Consider the following 20070-nt stretch of genomic DNA (forward strand, 5'->3'; position numbering starts at 1 on the left):
TCGGTAATGATTAAGTATTTTACAAAAAGAATAAAGGAAATATAAAATTAATTTAATTTATTATTTTATTTTTGTTTTATAATAGAACTTGGTAATTCCGTGTCTTGTCATGAATGTTCTCATCGTTTTCTTAAGGATAAATATAAATAGTAACAGAATATTGTAACAATTTCCTGTCTTATTTTCATGTTATTTTTCAAATCATAAGCGCGAAGGAAAATAAGATTTTTTTTTTTTGTAAAATTTAATTCTTGCGATTGTAATATCATGTATTTTTTACTTATCTATTTCTATTTTATCATCCGACTTGCGTTTTAGTTCTAAGGCTTTAATGTTGTCATCTTTTCATGTACTGATTATAGTCAAATCTTGACCGAAACGTCTACTTATTTATTTGAAATTTTAAAAATATATGACTTGTTTACATCTATTGTTGTGGCTGTATGCTTTTTATTATTTATCTTTTATAATTCATTGTGTTCTTTTACAATACTAAAACTTATAGAATATCACTAATATCCGAAGGGAAGTTTTTTTGCTTAAAAATAACAACAAATACAATTGCCAGAATTCATCATTTTCATCGATTAAATCGCCAACAAAAATTCCAAATAATCGCACAAATAATATCATTTCACTTGTTGTCATTTTCAGTTTATTTTTGTTTAATACTTCAGAAGTTAGATAAGGCGGTTTGTTTAAGCCATCGGAGTCATAATCAAACATATTCTGTAATTAAACATTTCTAGAAATGAGGGATCCAGTTGAGCAAAATATTTAAGAATAGCAATTATTGAATAATGCTCCACTCCTTCTAAACAATCATGCATATTATCAACGAAAGGCATTTCAACAATATTCACTGAAAGTATATTGTTAAAAATACATTTCTCTTTGATCCCGGTTTAATTTGAATCTTGTGAGGCTAAGTTATTGTAGTACAATAGCTTTCTGAACTTCTTAATCTAGAGTTGGATCTTCAACGCATTATGTTTCACTCAAAAATTTAGATGTTTTACAAAATCGACACATTAAGTTAGCACAGAAGCTTTCAACAAACCCGCATATTGAATGAATTCCAAAATTATTTCTAATAAGAAGGCTATTAACAAAATAAACTCTTTTTTGCCTGGCTTTAAATTTATAATTATTTTTTCTGATTATAAATGTATAAGTTCGTTAATTAAAGGAGTAAATGTTTTCTTGGTCTCATGTTTTCTGTTAAAAGCATAAAACAAGAGGGCTACAAAAATATTGTCAAGCTGGGATTGGTACTCTGGAGATAAGATATTTTTATATATACTGCATTTATTGTTATATATACTGCACTTATCTTTTTGCAATGCGGTTCGAGAGGATTATTGGATTCCCAATCATTGTATTCGACTCTGATCGAATTTTCTGCATATATTGCATCGTACTATTAAAAGTAACTGGAAGTTCTAAGAATTTCTGCAAAACATGTCACAGTGAAATTCACTGTCCATTCATTTGTGTGATTTGTGATTTTACACCTTTTTCTGTGTTTTTTTCTTTCTACACGATAATCAATACAATAATTTTCAGGAGGGATGTAAGCACTTATAGATTGAAAATACGTTATATATTTGTACTCGGTGGATAAGTGATTAAAGGGATTGCTTAAAGATTCAAACATTTTTTCAATGCTGTTAATAGTTTCGATTTCAGCGTGATCATTTTTTAGAATATGTTTTACTTTTCGCTTTAAAATTGCGAGGAAATTTCTAGCAAGAAAGTAAGAAAAATCTTTGGTTACTGAATCAATTTGGTTATGTGGAAGACCTGATTTTGCATAAATTTTAGTAATGAGGATATTAGCATTCTTCAATGAGTCGTGAAAATCAAGAGGTGATATGCTGTCAAATAATTCCGACTGAGAAGTTTCGTTTTCATTGTAAGAATGATCTTCAAAATCTGTCTAAGTTTATTACATTCGTCGAAGCGATTAGGTACGGAATGCTTATTCTGTAAATGCTTCCGAAATGAATTCCATACATTAAATGAACGATTGATACGAATCCTCAATAACATAATTAAAATAGATGCAAGAGGGATGCTTTATAAAAAAACGAGTTTGAATAGTATTAGTACTTACAAAAGTTTATCACAAATACATACAAAACATTTTATCAATACTATTTTGAAAACATTAATATATATCAAGATGGTAACCACTCTTGAATTCCGATGTAATATGTCAGAAGTCCGATGAATTTATGAATTCCGATGAAATCCGATAAATTTCGATGAAGTCAGATGAATTCCAGGTGAAGTTCGGTGAAGTCCAGAGAAGTCCGATGAGTTCATAAATTCTGATAAAGTCCGATGATTTCATAAATTCCGATGAATTTCGGTGAAGTCCGATGAATTCCGATGAAGTTAGATGAATTCCAGGTGAAGTCCGATGAAAATCAACGAAGCCTGATAAATTCATGAGTTCCGATGAAGTCCCATGAACAATAATTATAGAAAATCGAAGATAAAAAATAAACTTTTAAACTGAATTGTATTTACGAAAGACTACAGTAATGAATAATTATGTATTAAGCATTTTTTATAAGCATTTTAAACTTGAACTGCATTGTAATTTTAACAGAAAGTATTGTAGTAAACTCTATGAATTTATAAAATATCATTTTTTTAAATATAAAATAACTTCTTTAAAAAAAAACGAGTCGTACAAAATTGAAAACGGTAAATATGCAGCACTTTCCGATGACATTGACATTGACATATGTGATTCAAGGTCATAACTCCGAGTGATCTTCAAATTTAGCTCGCGATCGTTCTTCATTAAAAAATTATTAACAAAAACAATTTACAAAATAATGTATTAGGAGTATAAATAAGTTTCCGCCGTTTTTTATCAAAAATTGGGCATTTATTGTGAAAGAACGGTACCTAATGTTTTATTCGAAGTATTGTCCATCGCTAGCCACTATTTTTTCCCATCTTTCTGGCAGCATACGGATACCACGTCGGAAAAACGCTTCATCTTTTCAAGCTATCCACGAATCGACCTAATTTTTGGTATCTTCATATGATGTGGAAGTGTTGCTCAGACAGGCCATGCACCATCGATCGAAACAGGTAGTAATCAGAAGGAGCAATGTCTGGTGAATACGGCGGGTAAAACTTCCCAATTGAGTGTTTCCAAGTAGGTTTTGACCGGCGCCGCAACATGTGGACGAGTATTATTATGCAGAAGAATAACTTTGTCGTGTCTGGAGTAGTAGTGGGCGCGTTTTTCCTTGAGTGCTCGGCTCAATCTCATCAATTGTGTTCGGTAGAGAGCCCCAGTAATGGTTTCGTTCGGTTTGAGCAACTCATAATAAACGACACCTAACTGATTCCACCAAATACACAACATGAGCTTTTTCCCATGAATGTTCGGCTTGGCTGTCGATGTTGAAGCATGGCCAGGTGGTCCCCATGATTTCTTCTTCTTTGGGTTATCGTAGTGGATCCATTTTTCATCACCAGTGACGGTGCAAAAAACCCTTTCGTTTATGCCTGGCAAGCAGCATTTCACATGTGAAAAATTGGCGTTCAACGTTTCTCGGCTTCAGTTCATATGGAACCCAATTTCCTTGCTTTTGAATCATTCCCAACGATTTTAAGCGATGTGAAATTGCTGGTTGAGTCACTCCTAATGTAAGTGCAAGTGCTTCTTGCGTTTGGCACGAATCTTTATCCAATAATGCTTCCAATTCCGCGTCTCCGTACACTTTCGGCCTTCCGCTACGTTCTTTGTCTTCGACGTCAAATTCACCGTTCTTAAACTTTTGAAACCACTCACGGCAACTTCTCTCACTTAAGGCAGCCTCACCATATGCTTCTACAAGCAATCGATGCGCCTCAGCTGCAGATTTCTTCAAATTAAAGAAGTAAATCAAAAGCTCCCGCAAATGATGCTTATTCGGCTCAAAACTCGACATTTTCGCACGAAAAAAGATATAAGATGCTGATGTAAAATCGCTAATATTTCAAGGTTATGTTCTTGCCAGATGTCAAATCTTACGATATGACGTTTTACAGCTGACAATTTTAACTATAACATACTGGTAGCGCCATTGTTTGTCAAACGGCGGAAACTTATTTATACTTCCAATATTATTTCTGCTATACATACAATATTAAATACTATTCTACTTAGGTTTTGACTTTCAACACGGAGTGTGTACCACGGGGAGGTTACACGGTCGGACTTACACCGTTTCGATTTCATTCGAGCCATTATCAGCGATGTCAAACAACGGATGTGAGCATTTTTCGCATCTTAACGATCCAAGAGAGCAGCCGAAAGAGCCTCTTCAATTCCAAATTTTGAGAAGCATTATTGCCAATTAACTGATTAGTCAAGTGACAACTGGCGATATCAATATAATTTCATTAGGTAATGATAAAAATTAATAAAAAACTTAAACGCTAAAGAGGAAAATAAAATGTTCCATGAAATATACACACTGCCTTTTGTAGAGTCACTAAATGTCAAATTAAAATATGTAGATAGTCAAAATAATGTTAAATCTACTTAAATTAAGTCAATCAATGTCTTCAATCACAATTTCTGTGTGGAAAGTCAAAAAACAAAACAAAGTTGAATGTAATTAAGTCACAATTTTGTCAAGGATGTTCGTATAAGCATGGTGCGAGAATTTCAGCGTGCGATTTTAAATTTAAACTATTAGTTTGAGATTTAATATGAAGCATCTCAGAAACAAGTCTTTTTGTGTAGTATCTTTCATTGTCCAAAATCTTAGTGTTCTCCCTCATTCAAATTTATGTTCAAATTTTAATCTGTATTTGATGATGACAGACAGATTACCAGTTTTTTTATTAATATTATTGCGATGTTCTACTATTCTTGTTTTTAATTTTCTCGTTGTCTGCCATACATATGAGGCATTGCAGTTCTTAAAATTAATCTTATATACGATATTTTTTTTTAATCGGAAAGAGGAAGAACGTCTTTTTGAGCCTTAATAATCCTATCCAGTTTATTCATACTGAATCAAGATAGTTAAATGAATCAAGATAATTTGACATTAATATTTTTTGCAATGTTCTTAAATTTTTCATAATGGGGAAAGAATGGAATAGTGAACCACGTGGTTTTTTTTCTTTAATATTATTTGCAGTGGAATCTGCTTATTTTAGCGTCTTTTGTTTAAATAATGATCTTAAACGAGAGTTTATTGTGTCAAAAATGAACTTGACTGGATACTCATTGCTGAATAAAATTTCAATTATAAATCTCAAATTTTTTTCGTGATATCTAGAAAGTGACAAAAGAAAAGCTCTATCCACCATGCTTATCAGAACACCTCTTTTTTTATGAGAGTGGAGAGATAAGAAACTAAGGTATTTTCCGGAAAAAGATGGTTTATGAAAGATTGAATTCTAATTTTCCATTAACCCTCAAGATTGTGATCTAGAAAATTTAAGCTGTTTCCTCCATATTCCAAAATAAATTGTCATCTGTAATAGGATGTAGTGAATTAAAAGTATCAAGAAATTAATTAATTAGCTCATAAGGAACTGCAATGGCGATGTCATCAACATATCTAAAAAAGAAGGATAGCTCAGTTCCAAATCTCTCCAATGCGTTCCTCTTAAGATACTGCATCATTAAATCCACAATAATGGGGGACAAAGGCAAGCCCATGGGCGTTCCAAACTTCTATATATAGATCTTGTTATCAAAGGTGAAATAAGTTGACTCTAAGATTTACTATAACGCATTTAAAAATTTATTTTTGGAGATACGAGTATCGCATGACCTTGAAATAAAATTCCTCCTTTCAGAAAGATCAAGAAAGCAAGATCCATCGGTATATTTGTGAATAGTGAGATTACATTGAAAAAGATCAAAGTAAAATTATATCTAGATGAGATGATAATTCAATTTTTGAACAAATTTAAAACTATTTTTAATATGATTGTGTGGTTTCGGAATATTATTATTTATTATTTTATGTAAGAATGTTGCTAATGTATATAATGGACTGTCAATCGATGAAATGATTATTTTTAAAGGAAAATGTAATTTATGAATCTTAGGAAACTCATACGCACGCAGAAGTATCTCATCACTGCAGAAAATCTTTCTATAAGTTACTTAGTCTATGTATACACATTTTAGCTATTTTATCAATAACAAGCGGATAGAAGTGGTGAACTTTTTGTTCGATTCCTTTCAATGAGTGTGTGTGTAAGTACTATCATCTTTTAACATATCACTCATTTTCTCTTTGTATTCATCACGGTTTAAGGCAACAGTGACGATACCCTTATCTGCTCTTGTGAATAAAATTTGTTGGTTGTCCTTGATAAACTTTTTTGTTGCTCTAAGTAGTCGAGTTAATCTTTTATTAATGGAATTGTTGGTGGGTTTCCAAGAAACGAGTTTATCGATAATGGAAATTGAATTATTTCTTACTTCTAACAGTGCAGTATTGTTTAATTTTTTAACATTACTTTCTATGTTCTTGATCAACTCAAAGCAATTCTTCTTAATACTGTAAGAAGATAATGAGAAATTACTGCATAGTTAGTAAACATTGGATATTATTTGAAATGACTATATAAAGATTGATAAATCATTTATTTTTTATTGAGTTTAAAGATGACAAATCGTTCAATTTGGAGAAAGATAAAGGCTTTACGTTAACATTAATCAGCTCATTATTGTTAGAGGAATTTAATGTTGAATAATGAAAAGAAAAAGAGGAATTATTATTCGAATGCGAGCAAAAATATTGAATAGGTTTGATATTGGTAAAATTGTCTCTGTTGGATTTTGAAATAAGCCATTTTATCTTTTTTTCTAGGTTTTTGTGTTCAGTAATATAATTTAATTTTAATAATCTGTTCTGTTTTGTAAAAAATGAATAACACATATAACAAGGGATCCAACAAAAAATCTTCCTTGCAAGAATGTAAGTTTGTGTTTTTGAGTAATATAAAGATCTAAACTCATCGTTAAGTTCGATATTAAGTGTCCTTTATATAAAAGTATTTTTCAGTTTATATTTGTTGTGCTTGTGTGGTTGATAAAATTCAGGTTATAGTTATAAATTCTATATAAATGTGTTGGTACAATCTTATTTTGTAAACAGAATTTTAAAAATGTAATGCGGACAGTACTCTTAATAATATTTCTATGATTAGTCCATTGCTTCATCAAAATAACTGGGGTCAATCGGAAAGTTATATGTATAAAATTAAAAAATTAATATAAGAATATGATAATTGACGCATATTCAGCTAGCGTAATCTCAATAATATAAATTTAATATTGAATTGAGCTCTCGAGATATTTAATAACAATAGTAAAGATAAAAATAAATTGATAGGCGATTGAGAGCTAGAAATAGGCACAGTTCTTAGATGCGTATTTCTCCCATCTTTAGTGTTTATGTCTTAAAAATCATTTCAATTCTATACTCATCAAGAGACAGTTTTCTCTATTTATTTTTTCCTCTTTTGCTTTTTTTATGTGTGATCAAAGTTTGCAGCTGGTGAGTTTTCTTTAATTAATCATAATTAAGTTTTTCATTAATTTTTGTCATTACCTAATGAAATTATATTGATATCGCCAGTTCTCACTTGACTAATCAGTTAATTGGCCATGATGCTTCTCAAAATTTGGAATTGAAGAGGCTCTTCCGGCTGCTCTCTTGGATCGTTAAGATGCGAATAATGCTCACATCTATTGTTTGACATCGCTGATAAGCACGAATGAAACCGAAACGTCCGATATTGATTATTGCGAAATTTCTAACGAAATTAATGTAAGATCTTGTTAGAATATACTTTTGTCAATTACAATACATGCATCTAAAAATTGCGCTTATTTCTAGCTCTCAATCGCCCGTCAGTTTATTGTTATATTTACTATTGTTATTAAATATCTCGAGAACTCAATTCAGTATTAAATTTATATTGTTTATATATTTTGTTCATTAGATTATTGTTATGTTTGTCAAACTGTACTTTATTTTTGTATTTATTTTATTTTAACTCAATGTTATATTGACCTACACATTAGTTTATAATTTTAAACGTTACGTAGACAACGGACGAAGACACACGTCTAATCGACAAATTTTATATATTATAATTTGTATTTTTAATTGTGCGTAACAGGCTGGAGGTGCAAGTTATTAGTACAACCAGTGAGTTTTTTTAAATGGAATGAATATAGAAAGCTGTTAATATAAAATGGAATTTTGTATTTAGATCTTACAAATCTTGACTTGTTAAGAAGAATCGTTCACATGATTAAATGGAGATTTCAGTAAGTCAAGTAAGAGCGTGGTCGGTCTTACTCAAAGTTATTAAAAGATATCGCCCTAAATCTATCATGAATCCATAGAGAGCACCTTTGTCCTTGATGCACTATTAAGGAAGATTCAGTTGTCATTGAACTTCTTAAGAGAATCACATTGAGCGCCATGAGTACCAAATCCTCATCATGTTATGAAGCGTGTTCCTCACGTTGTTTCTCTGCACTCACCCGAAAGGTCCAAAAATGTCACAATTAGCGGCTGCTAAATATATGAAAAAGTCGAAATCATTCGTACAGAAGTGAGTGCAGCGATATAATGTGGCAAAAAATGTCGATTTACCGGAATGATTTACCGAAACGTGGCTCAATATGCAAAGTGGACAAAAAAAGACGATAAAAAAATAGTGAATCTGTTTTCGCGGAATCCTGGCTTAACATTGCGTCAAGGACAAGCAAAATTGAAGCAGAAAGGTTTAGATATATCGTATGAAACTATTCGAACCTATCTCAAGGCTAATAACATGAACTCGACCATGCTCTTACTTGACTTACTGTACTTTGGGTTGACTAACTGCGCCTACATTCAGAACAATTGCGTTTAAATTTTAGATTAGTAAATGTTATACCATGAGGATGGCTGAAAAAAACAGCCAACGTCAGAAATATATATACAGGTGAAGAATAAAGAAGAATTGTAACGTACATTAATAATAACTGTGTACTAGTTCTTAGTTGCTTATTGTTTTTGTAATATTATTTTTAATTCTGTTAGCTTTAATTCTATTAGTTTTAATATATTGTAGTAACTATGTTAGAACGAATAGGTACACTATTCGTTCTAATAGTTTTTCAATAGTTTTTTTGCGAGTCCAATAATACTTTTTCGTAAGGACGCAATAAGTTGAAGTGAAAGAAATATAAATTTGTTTCATTTTAACTTGTATTATGTACACCAGTTCAGATAATGCAGGAATAAAAAACAGATCTATAGTAACTGTGTTATGACGTGACGTTGTCATTAGAAATTACAGAATTGACATATCGGAAAGTGAGTACGCGCCACTGAAATTACAGTACGATTCCGGATATTTTACATCTCGCAGGTTAGGACAGTTAACATGAGATGCGTTCCATCTTTGTTCTTTTTTTTCCTGGACACCATCTCCTTATAGACTTATGAGTATAGCGCGTTTGGGAGTTTTCTAAAGGTGTTCCGGATAATTACTGTTCATCATAATTATTTCGGGCACCTTTGAAAAATTCCCTCAGACGCCCTAAAAAGGAAGACGGTGTCTGGGAAAAAGAGAATGACAGCCCTACGAATGATGCGTATGATATATAATATTTTCCTTCTTTAATATTCGGTGAACAACATGTATTAAAATAATACATTATATGCATCATATGTGAAATGGAACGCACTCATGGAAAATCACATTACAGAGAAGTGCACTTACTTTTAAACCTATCAATGATAGGTTGAGATACCTTCATTGTTTCAATGTTTTTCGGATTTCTTTGTTCATTACATTTATTAAAATAAATTCTGTACAAAACGTATGCTGCTAAAAAATAATGGGACGTACAACTGCGTATAACACACAACGATTACTGCGCTGCTGTAGGATAGCGCCACATCAGGGAAATGTATGCCACAATGGGCATACATTCGGGAAGCCAATGGATGCATTCAGTACTACAGCCGCTCACTGAGCGCTTAGTGAGCGGTCATAGTACTGAATGCACCCACTAATGAGACACGTTCGTGCGGTTCGCGAGTAACTGTAAACTTAGCTATGTATGCTAAGTATTGTAGCTGTGAAATATTTTTCGTAATGTATATGCATGGGTAAGGCATTTAGGTACGTCCGACATCTTTTTAGATGTCTGTACTAACATATGCTTTTTTTCAGTAATAAAGTTTTACGTCACAATGAATGTCCTTTATCTGTAATAGCCAGAACTTAGCAATTATACTAAGGCGATTGCTTTTACAACTAACAATAAGTTTGATTAAACTATTGAAAAAAAAAATTTAACTGTTATTGCCAAGTCATTTTTTTCCGTGTAGTCTATAAACTCACATATGCGGTCTAAAAGCAATGATTCTTAATATTGTTTATATTACGTCGTATGAAAGAAAGACGTTGTTTCTTTATTGTACCGATTATTGCTAAGAATATTACTAAGGCCTCGGTGGTCTAATGGCTTAGGACACTCGTACGGAATTCAAGAGATCCGAGTTCAAGTCCCGAGATAATATTTTTTGCAATACATTTATTAACAGTTTCAACATATTAACATCTTTATAATATAATGCTTGAGGTAGCATCAAATTATTAAAATTGCTTGTCAATTTAATTAGCGATTACTAGAGTAATTTTAGTTGCGTTTTATAGTCCGAAAAAACAATTCGGCACGTAGTTCGAAAATACTATAATATGGTATGTATGCAAGTACATATAGAATGTACATTAATTCAAGATTTAATTATTTATTTAAAACAAGGAAAATCCAGCTTCAACCGTAATAGTTTTAAATTCTAGTAATACATTTCTAGTAATAATAAATTCTTTAATTATAGTTACTTATATATATGTATACATATACGATAAATTTAACGTCTACATCACGTCATTATTGCAAAGACTTATTGACGTGTTAAAATTAACATCAAATATACGTTACTTAATTAACGTCGATGACCAATTGTGATCAAATATTGACGTCAAAATAACGGTAGATTGCTACTTAGGTTATTTATTTACCAAAGATATTTTCGGATACGTTTTTCTTTACTATTTCTTTGATTTTAACTGTCCAGATTAATTAATTTTACACTTTTGACAACATACCATACATATTAGACTTAACGTGATTCTCATCATCAAGTGATGAATTGATTATTCATATTATATACCTTGACGCTATTTACTTCTTCTTTTCGTTAGATATGGTGTGTTTTGTAACTTCGATTGTCGTATTATGTGCTGATGGTGACTATTGTTCATTCTTTCATTATTACTTTTATCAAGCTTAATGCGTAAAGATTATTGTAAATTTTTTTTTTTATATATTTAATTATGAACTGATGAAGACTGTAAACCGAAACATTTTATATATTATTGTATTATATTTATTATTTTATTAAATTAAATGTTTTACTTATTTAAATATCTTATTTGCTTGTCTTTTGGTTATCTAAATCAGTATATATTTTTTGCTTTTTGCAAATCAATGAGTTATTTTAGTTGTTTATTAGGTATAGTTAATCTTTAGTTCTTTGCACCTTTAGTCCTATAGTTCTTTGAATTAAAAAAATTTAAGTTATCGACATCGATCTAGTTCAGCCGTCATTCTAGCATTCCCTTAAGGCAGCATCAGAAATTCTTTTTACTGGAAACAAAGTTACAGTACTTAAACTTTAGAACTTGAACAAAAGGTTAAAAGTTTTTAACGTCTATCGTAGACTAAGGTCGTATTCCTGAAAAATATTTCATACGAAAATGTTGTAGTGTATGTTCCGTATATTATAGATTTCTGTAGCAATTTCATATAAGATATTTTTTGAAAATAAGGCCCTAGGTCTTATACGAAACATTTATCACTATTATCTGGGAATAGTCACTTATTGGGTTATTGATTTTTACAGCCTGAGTATAAGGTCTCAAATGCTCTTTTTATTACAATATTATAAGTTAGTTATATTTAAAAATTACAATTAAATTATAATATTATATTTAAAAAAACATTTGAGATTAATAATAATAAATTTTGTATAAATATCTGAACTTGATACACTGAAACGTTTATCTTAAATAAATTTGATATTTACTTTCTCATTATTGAGAAAATAGGCTGATATTTATATCAGTTCTTATAATTCACGATGAAATGGTTGATACAGCCGTATAAAAATTTCCGAATTGTCTGAACGGAATCGAATCCTTTTACAGGATTGAAGTAGACGCAAAATTAGGAAGTGGTTTGAGTTTATACTAATTGTAAGATAAGAAAGTTAAAAATTTTTTTAATTCATAGAACAGTACAGATTGCGAGCTTTTGTATTAAACAAATGTTGTCACAACTTAACAGTTCTAAACGCTATTTTGGATTAAGAAATGGTAAAAAATATTGCATATTTTTAAACAATGTTGTTCTCAACAATAATTCCAAATTACAAACATGTATTAATGCCTGTACTTTAATTCTGGAGGATTTCGAAATCTATGTAAAAGTAATATCGTTCTACGAATATTATTGTATTTAATTAGTAAAATAAACGACTTTAGGATTTTTTTGAACTGTATTTAAATATATCAGTATTGCATCATAATAAAGTTTATCCATTCATTTACTATATATATTGTATATGCACGATACAGATTCAATATTCATCAATATTTAATTAATTTTTTATCATTTCAGTTGCACGAGATGACAGCATCTTATTCTGAGATATCGTTTGATTCGCAATCTTCGCCACCTATCTCCGAATTGAGATCACTCATTGATTCTCCAGATATTGACAGCGGAAAATTTCTGGATGATAGTTTAGAGAAAATAGGAGGAGCCGGTCATAGGCCGGATCAATTAAATTTGAGAAGTAGAGACGGCAGTCCAACAGAAATCGACGATCTCGAGCCACCGAGTTATCATAAAGCTATAGGTTACCTGCAGTTGGAGGGAAGAGTAATGCAGGATGGAGATATGGTATTATTTGTAACTGAAGATCTGGAGAACAAGATCAAATTGTCGAGTCCTGTGACTAAAAAAGGAGACACTCCATCATTTCCGGGATCACGAAGTTCAACCCCATGCTTGTATAGACAGGCCTTAACTCCGCAGTTACCACCTCTTGATCATAATGTATTAAACGAATTAGAAATGGAAGCTAGAAAAGTTGCAACCTCTGTGGACGCACTGACCGAAAATTTAGCCGCGATTCTACAAAATGTAAGTAACTGTCATGAAGTCTTATTTTGTGCCATGTTATTTTATATATTTAAATTATTCGTTCTTGCTTCTAGGCTTCGGCTCTCACAGTTGGTTGTTTAGAAACATACAGAGATGCAGTGTGTAAGACTTGTGACGCTGTGGATCATAACATAAAATCAATGTATCAATTAATGGCTAAGTGCGAAGAACTGTCCAAATCGATGGGACCAATTTATAAGTTAGCAGAGCAGATGTGAGTATATATTATCGACAAATATTATCCTTTTAATTCAATTCAGGTACGTGAGAAAATATTAATATTGATTATGGAACATTTAGAAACTTTTTATAAACTATCGTTATTATTTTTATGAAATTTCTTATGAAGGAGATGTGATTATTATTTACAAAGTCATACGAAAGAAGTTATCTGTAATCATGATATTAATTTAAAAAAAGAGATTTTGTTTTAATCAAATATTAATAACATCCTGAGAGATGAAGGATGGAAGCGAAAGAGAAGAGACAAGAAAGAAGCTTCTGTATTTATTAAGCTAGAATGCTAATATGAGTATAATCATATGAGACAAACGGAGGATTCAGTGCTTTTTTTGTGCTCTAATCCCGATTTTATTGTTCTAACTATTTAGCAAGAAATAACTTTTTGCCAACTTTTAATAAAGTTAGAATGTACATTAAAAAAAATAATAATAATACTAATATTATAATTTAGTGCTAATTATACGCTCGTAATATAAACTATTAAATTTAAATTTCAGAGCGTTATCCTTTACGCAAAAAAATCATCTTATTTGAAAATTCTATATCATACATATCCCTTTTGCTGTAAAATCAATCAGTAAAATTTCATGAAACTCTGTGAAATATCGTGCGCTGTCCTATAAAATGTATTCCATGCAAACGATTTTTGTGCTGCATTTCTTATGCGCGAAAACTATCTCAAAGTGACCATTAACTTATAATTGTTAGATGCGCCGCATATCATAGATGTATCGGTCCGAATATAAATTCCACATTGAGAAGAAATCATATTCTTACATCAATAGCTCATACCGTCTATGTTTACCGTTATTTTCCATAAATGAGAGTGAAACAATAAAATCGATCAATATATATTTTGCGAACAAATCAGTAAAGGGATTACAATGGAAAAAATTCCAAATTTGTTGTTATTTTTTATATTTCTCTCTTATATAACGCATGCTTTAGGGTGGTTTTTGCACATAAGGGATAGAGCGAAAATCCCCAGATAGCACGGAAGTGAATAGAGTTCATTGAGAATTTATTTTAAAGAAGACATACAGGATTAGAAAAATGAATATCTGAAGAATTCCCGAAGAATTAACTACAATTAGTTCATCTTGAAATATTCCTCAGAATACTCATTACAATGAATACTTCGCGACTTTGAATACTCTGAGAATTCATGAGGAATTATTGTACAGGCAAGTACACGCATGCGCGATCGAGATATCATAAACGTGGTCAAACACGAAGTTCTCTACCGAGTGTGTATCAGGATGATCGTGTTTCGTCTCGGCTTGGGTGTTGCATCATCCTTAATTTTTGTCAAGCTGCCGAGCGCTTTCGTGTTTGTTTTCTTATTTTTGGATTTGTTTCCTTGCATTTTGGAACTAGTTTATGGCCGCGAGAGCTAATAATATGATATGGTAGGTGTATGGAGTACAACGCGAACAAATTTTGAGATTTACCAGGTGTACAAGTATGAAATGCGGATTTGAGAAAACAGATGGCGCATCAATGCAGTGTGTGGTATAAAGATTTGACTGTTATGCCATTTTGAAGTGCCATCAATAAGTGTCAGACGCGCACGAGTGATAAATTGAAAAAGTGTTTGCATAGTGTTGTGTTACTGTGTTCGATATGTCGAAATTTATACCAAACAAAGAGCATTCGCGGACAGCATTAATTTTTTGTTTTCATTTGAATAAAACTGCTGCTGAATCATACCGATTACTTCGAGAAGCTTATGGTGAACATGCTCCATCGCAAGATACGTGTGAACGATGGTTTCGGCGTTTTAAAAGTGGTGACTTCGATGTTGCAGACAAGGAACACGGAAAACCGCCAAAAAGGTACGAAGATGTGGAATTGCAAGCATTATTGGACGAAGATGATTCACAAACACAAAACAACTCGCAGAGCAATTGAGCGTTAATCAACAAGCTGTTTCCAATACCGCCTACGAGAGATGGGAAAGATTCAGAAGACCGGAAGATGGGTACCACATAAGTTGGACGGCAGGCAGATGGAGAGGCGCAAAAACACATGTAAAATTTTGCTTGCATGATACAAAAGGAAGTCGTTTTTGCATCGTATCGTTAGTGGGGATGAAAAGTGGATTTATTTTGAGAATCCCAAGCGCAAAAAATCATGGGTAGACCCAGGCGCACGATCCACATCGACCGCAAGACCGAATCGCTTTGGCAGAGACGATGCTCTGTGTTTGGTGGGACCAGAAGGGTGTGGTCTATTATGAGCTGTTAAAACCTGGTGAAACGGTTAATGCTGGACGCTACCAACAACAATTGATCGATTTGAACCATTCGCTGCTTGAAAAAAGACCAGAATATCAAAAGAGACAACACAAAGTCATTTTTCTTCATGACAATGCTACATACGGCAAAACCGGTTCGCGACACGTTGGAAGCACTCAGCTGGGAAGTTCTACCCCATGCGGCTTACTCACCAGACTTGGCTCCTTCCGATTACCACTTGTTTGCATCGATGGGTCACGCACTTGCTGAGCAGCGCTTTGGTTCGTACGAAGATGTGAAAAAATGGCTCGATGAATGGTTCGCGGCAAAGGGGGAAGATTTTTACTGGCGTATCCACAAATTGTCCGAAAGATGGGAAAAATATGTAACTAGCAATGGAGCATACTTTGAATAAAGATCTTTTTATCACTCTTCCGAATTTAACATGTTTTTTTAGAAAAAAATCCGCATTACATACTTGTACACCTGGTAGGTCTAATTTTACAACTCACAGTTAACTCTTAACCGAGATTCAACTTATTGATTACTTCTTTCCAATTCTAGAATTGGAAGAGATGAGAAATAAGTTGATCCTAAGTTAAGAATTAACTTGACCGTGAGTTGTGAAATTGGACCTTACTGGATATTTTATAATCTATATGCCTATTCTAACTACTTCTCTTCTTGAATTTATAAGGTATATCTATTGATATAGAGGGAATACTATATGAATGCTTTAAGAAGTTCTCAGAAATTCGAAACATTAAACTTCTTGAAGTATTTTTTTTGTGTTCTTGTATGAATTTCTAAGGAATTACACACAAATCAGCAAAGGAGAAAACTTGAAGAATATTTTGCAAATTCACATTCGATCGCATGCAGTACATTTTGTAGGTGCCCGATATTTCATGGGAAATTTCATAAAATTCTACTGATTGGTTTACAGCAAAAGGGACATTATGTTGTAGGGGTTGTTTTCCGCAAATGAAATGATTTTTTGGTAATTATGCATTTTAAGGGACACCACGCCAATGACCTTGATGTTGTCAAGCTCATAACCCTGAGTGATCTCCAGCAGTTTTAGGTTGCTGTTCGTTAAAAAGTTATTAACAAAAAAACTTGATAGTCTAAAGGTGTAGGACGCTCGTCAGAATACAAGAGATCCGAATATGACTCCCATCCGAGGTAATATTTTTTACAATAAATTTATTTTTCAGTACATTAATATCTTTCTAATAGGATGCCAGAGCATCCAATTATTCAAGTGCTTATCAATTTAATTTGTGATATTATTATAGTAGTTTGATTGCGTTCATAAGTTCGAAAAATTATTTCGGCGCGTAGTTCAAATAACTACATATACTTAGTATATAATTTCATATATAAATTATTTAAAAAAAAGCATTAAAAAGATCCAGTTTCGATTATAGGTATAGGCTTTTAGTTTATATAAATTGTGTTAATAAAAAAAGTTTGAAAAATGAGAAAAATCTCTTTTCTACTATATGATACAGAAATTCTCTGCTTTAAAATATATTTTACGTTTTTCCGCGCGAAGCAATTTTCACTCCGCCTCCCCTAATGCTTCAAGGGCGCACGACTTCCACGCGAAGTCTAACTTTCATCCAGTGTTACCAACCTTCGCATTCTTACAAATCGTACGAATGCATCGAAGTTATTGTATTTCAGCCGACATGCTCGTACAGATAAATTTTTTTTCTTTTACGAGAGCAGAAATGCCTTAATATTCATCCTTTTCATTTCTTCTCATCTTTTTTCCTCATATCCCTTCTTATACCTTCTTTGATTCCGCTTATACGTTCCTTCAATTACAAATAATTACAATATTCTACATTCAATATTAAATATTTAGTTTTCAAATGTCCGTATTATAAATTTTTAAAATATTATGTCATATTGCTACAAATATAAATTTTTTCCCTATATAGACTCTGTTCAAACAAAAACTAATATATAAAACATTTTTTTTCTTGTTTTTTTGCGGCTAGGTATACTTGTCGAGCGAATGAATATGATTGATTCTTACCTGTCGATTTAAACAATCATGTCTAATTGCTTGGCAAGCAGATCTTGATGCGAGTATGCGCTATAGCATTTTCATGATTTATGACCACATGTGCATGTGTTTTTGGTACTTCTTATTACAATAAAATGCATTTTAACTCAACCATCTGAAATAAGTAAAGCGGAATTATTGTATTTTTACGTACGATGTCACCCTTTGAATCGTACATTGTATAAAGATTTAAATTATCGTATTTGTACGATTGACAACACTACTTTTACCTCACTTCCCTTCCCTCCCTTCCCCGCTTCAGGGGCGCACGACTTTTCACGCTCCCTTGGCAAGGGGGAAGTGGAGTGGGAGTCGTTTTACGTGAAAAGTCGTAAAATATATTTTAAAGCAGGAAATTTATGTTTCATATAGTAAATAAGGGACACCATTTTTCAAACTTTTTTTGTTAATAACTTTTTAACTGAAGATCACTCAGGATTATGACCTTGACAACGTATGTCAAGGTCAAGGTCATTAGCGTGTCCCTTGAAGGGCATAATTATCGATTTTTTTTTGCGTAAAGAGTAGTGCTCCAAAATTTCAATTACTTTATATTACGAGCACTAAATAATTAGCATTAAGTTATAGTGTTAGTTACAGATGCGCACGAGATGAGACGAGATTTCTGCAATCTCGATCTCGATCTTGTAATATCTCGGAGTATGCATCTCGATCTCGGATTTTCGAGAATCTAGAATATCTAATCTCGATCTCGATCTCGAACCTCGACGAAATTTGCGAAAAATATTTTGAAAAGTACACTTGTTTTATATATGAATATAAATAAATTTATTTATTATAATTTTATCAGGAAAGTACATATAATTAGGTATTCTTACCTTAATCCTATTCTTAAAATAATATAAACAGTAAGTTTTTAGCAAATAAATGTGTTTAAAAAAATTTAACTTATAAGTTTGACGTGTTTAGGCATATTAATGATCTGGTGGATTCAACAGTTAGCTGGCTACGGTGCTTGCGTATGATTAATCCAGTTTTCGAAAACAATCGTTCCGCTGGAACGGACGAGACTGGCATTCCTATGAAGTCTCGAGCCATTTTTGATAAACATGGATACTCCTTTAGTTGACCACCATGCTAATATGTCAACATCCTTGTCTACCCTTTTTGTATTGTAATATTTCATTAATTCGTTTCTCCAATCTGAATTGTTAATAGATTTTTCATATATTGCATTCATATCAATATCATTATCATCATCATTATCATGATCATCAGTCGAGGAATTATGCAAATCATTATTTAAGGAGTTTTCTGAAAGAATAAAATATTTTAAATATTAATCTTTGTAACAATTTAGCCACTTTCTAATATTTAAAATTTATCTTACACGAGCATTATGATGTGTTTTAAAATTCCATTTTTCAAATTTATTAGAAGTATTTAAAGTTTTAGTATTATATAGACGGTCTCATTTCCAATCATATTGTTTATAATACGCGCGCTTATACATGCGTAACTCACTATACATATCGGTTATTGCGAAGAGTGTTGCTAAGGTCTCGACAGTCTAAAGGCTCAGGACGCTCGCACGGAATGCAAGAGATCCGGGTTCGACTCCCGGCCGAGGCAATATTTTTCGCAATAAGTTTATTACAATTTTTAAGATTTGGGAAAAATTTGGGGGGATTATCAGAATGATTGTGTGAATCCGATAAATTATCGACTCTCAATTTATTTCTGAAAAAATAATTTAATTACAATCTACTACTTTACATATGTAGCGTGGCTGTATGCTCTTTTTCATTTAATCTTAATAAAATATTTTTTCTTATATAAGTTTTCAAATTTTTTAGTACTCTAATCTTTTATTTCTTTTTCCCAGGTTGTTGCGTTAAAACTTTCAATTTTGTGTCTCGGATCTCGGAACACATGTAAATGTAAGCGTATTATTTACAATACAATGCAATATGCTTTATTTACTCAGAATATTATATTTTACTAAAAAAAATACTGTTAGTGAAATGTAAAAAAGTCCATCGGAACCTTCATCAGCTGTTCAGATGCACAGAAAATTCTTTATTTTCGTGAATGTAACAATACGAATAAAATAAACGTTTTAACCCTTCAATTCGGGTCTTTAATATAAACTATAAACAGAAATTACATAAGTAACGCAAATTCCAAGTTTATGATTCTCGACAATTTAGTTGAACAACGGATATCCATTGAAACTCATATTCTGTGAAATCAAAAATAGA

General features: G+C 31.9%; 1 protein-coding gene across 3 annotated transcripts in view; it reads left to right on the plus strand.

Moving 5' to 3' along the window:
• Positions 1-20070, plus strand: part of LOC108745837 (uncharacterized protein C17orf59 homolog) — a 54949-nt gene that overhangs the window by 27615 nt on the left and 7264 nt on the right. For 2 of the 3 annotated variants that reach the window (XR_001939123.1, XM_018482231.1), the window contains exons 2-3: positions 12743-13270; positions 13345-13505. Coding sequence is in view for 2 of the 3 variants with exons in the window: in XM_018482231.1 (XP_018337733.1) it covers positions 12743-13270; positions 13345-13505 (689 nt within the window). In the remaining variant the exon portion in view is untranslated. Of the gene's footprint in view, positions 1-6060; positions 6067-12742; positions 13271-13344; positions 13506-20070 lie in introns of those variants that run through there. The other variant, XM_018482244.1, reaches the window with a different exon arrangement.

The sequence above is a fragment of the Trachymyrmex septentrionalis genome, unplaced genomic scaffold (assembly GCF_001594115.1).
Source record: "Trachymyrmex septentrionalis isolate Tsep2-gDNA-1 unplaced genomic scaffold, Tsep1.0 scaffold106, whole genome shotgun sequence".
Taxonomy (NCBI): domain Eukaryota; kingdom Metazoa; phylum Arthropoda; class Insecta; order Hymenoptera; family Formicidae; genus Trachymyrmex; species Trachymyrmex septentrionalis.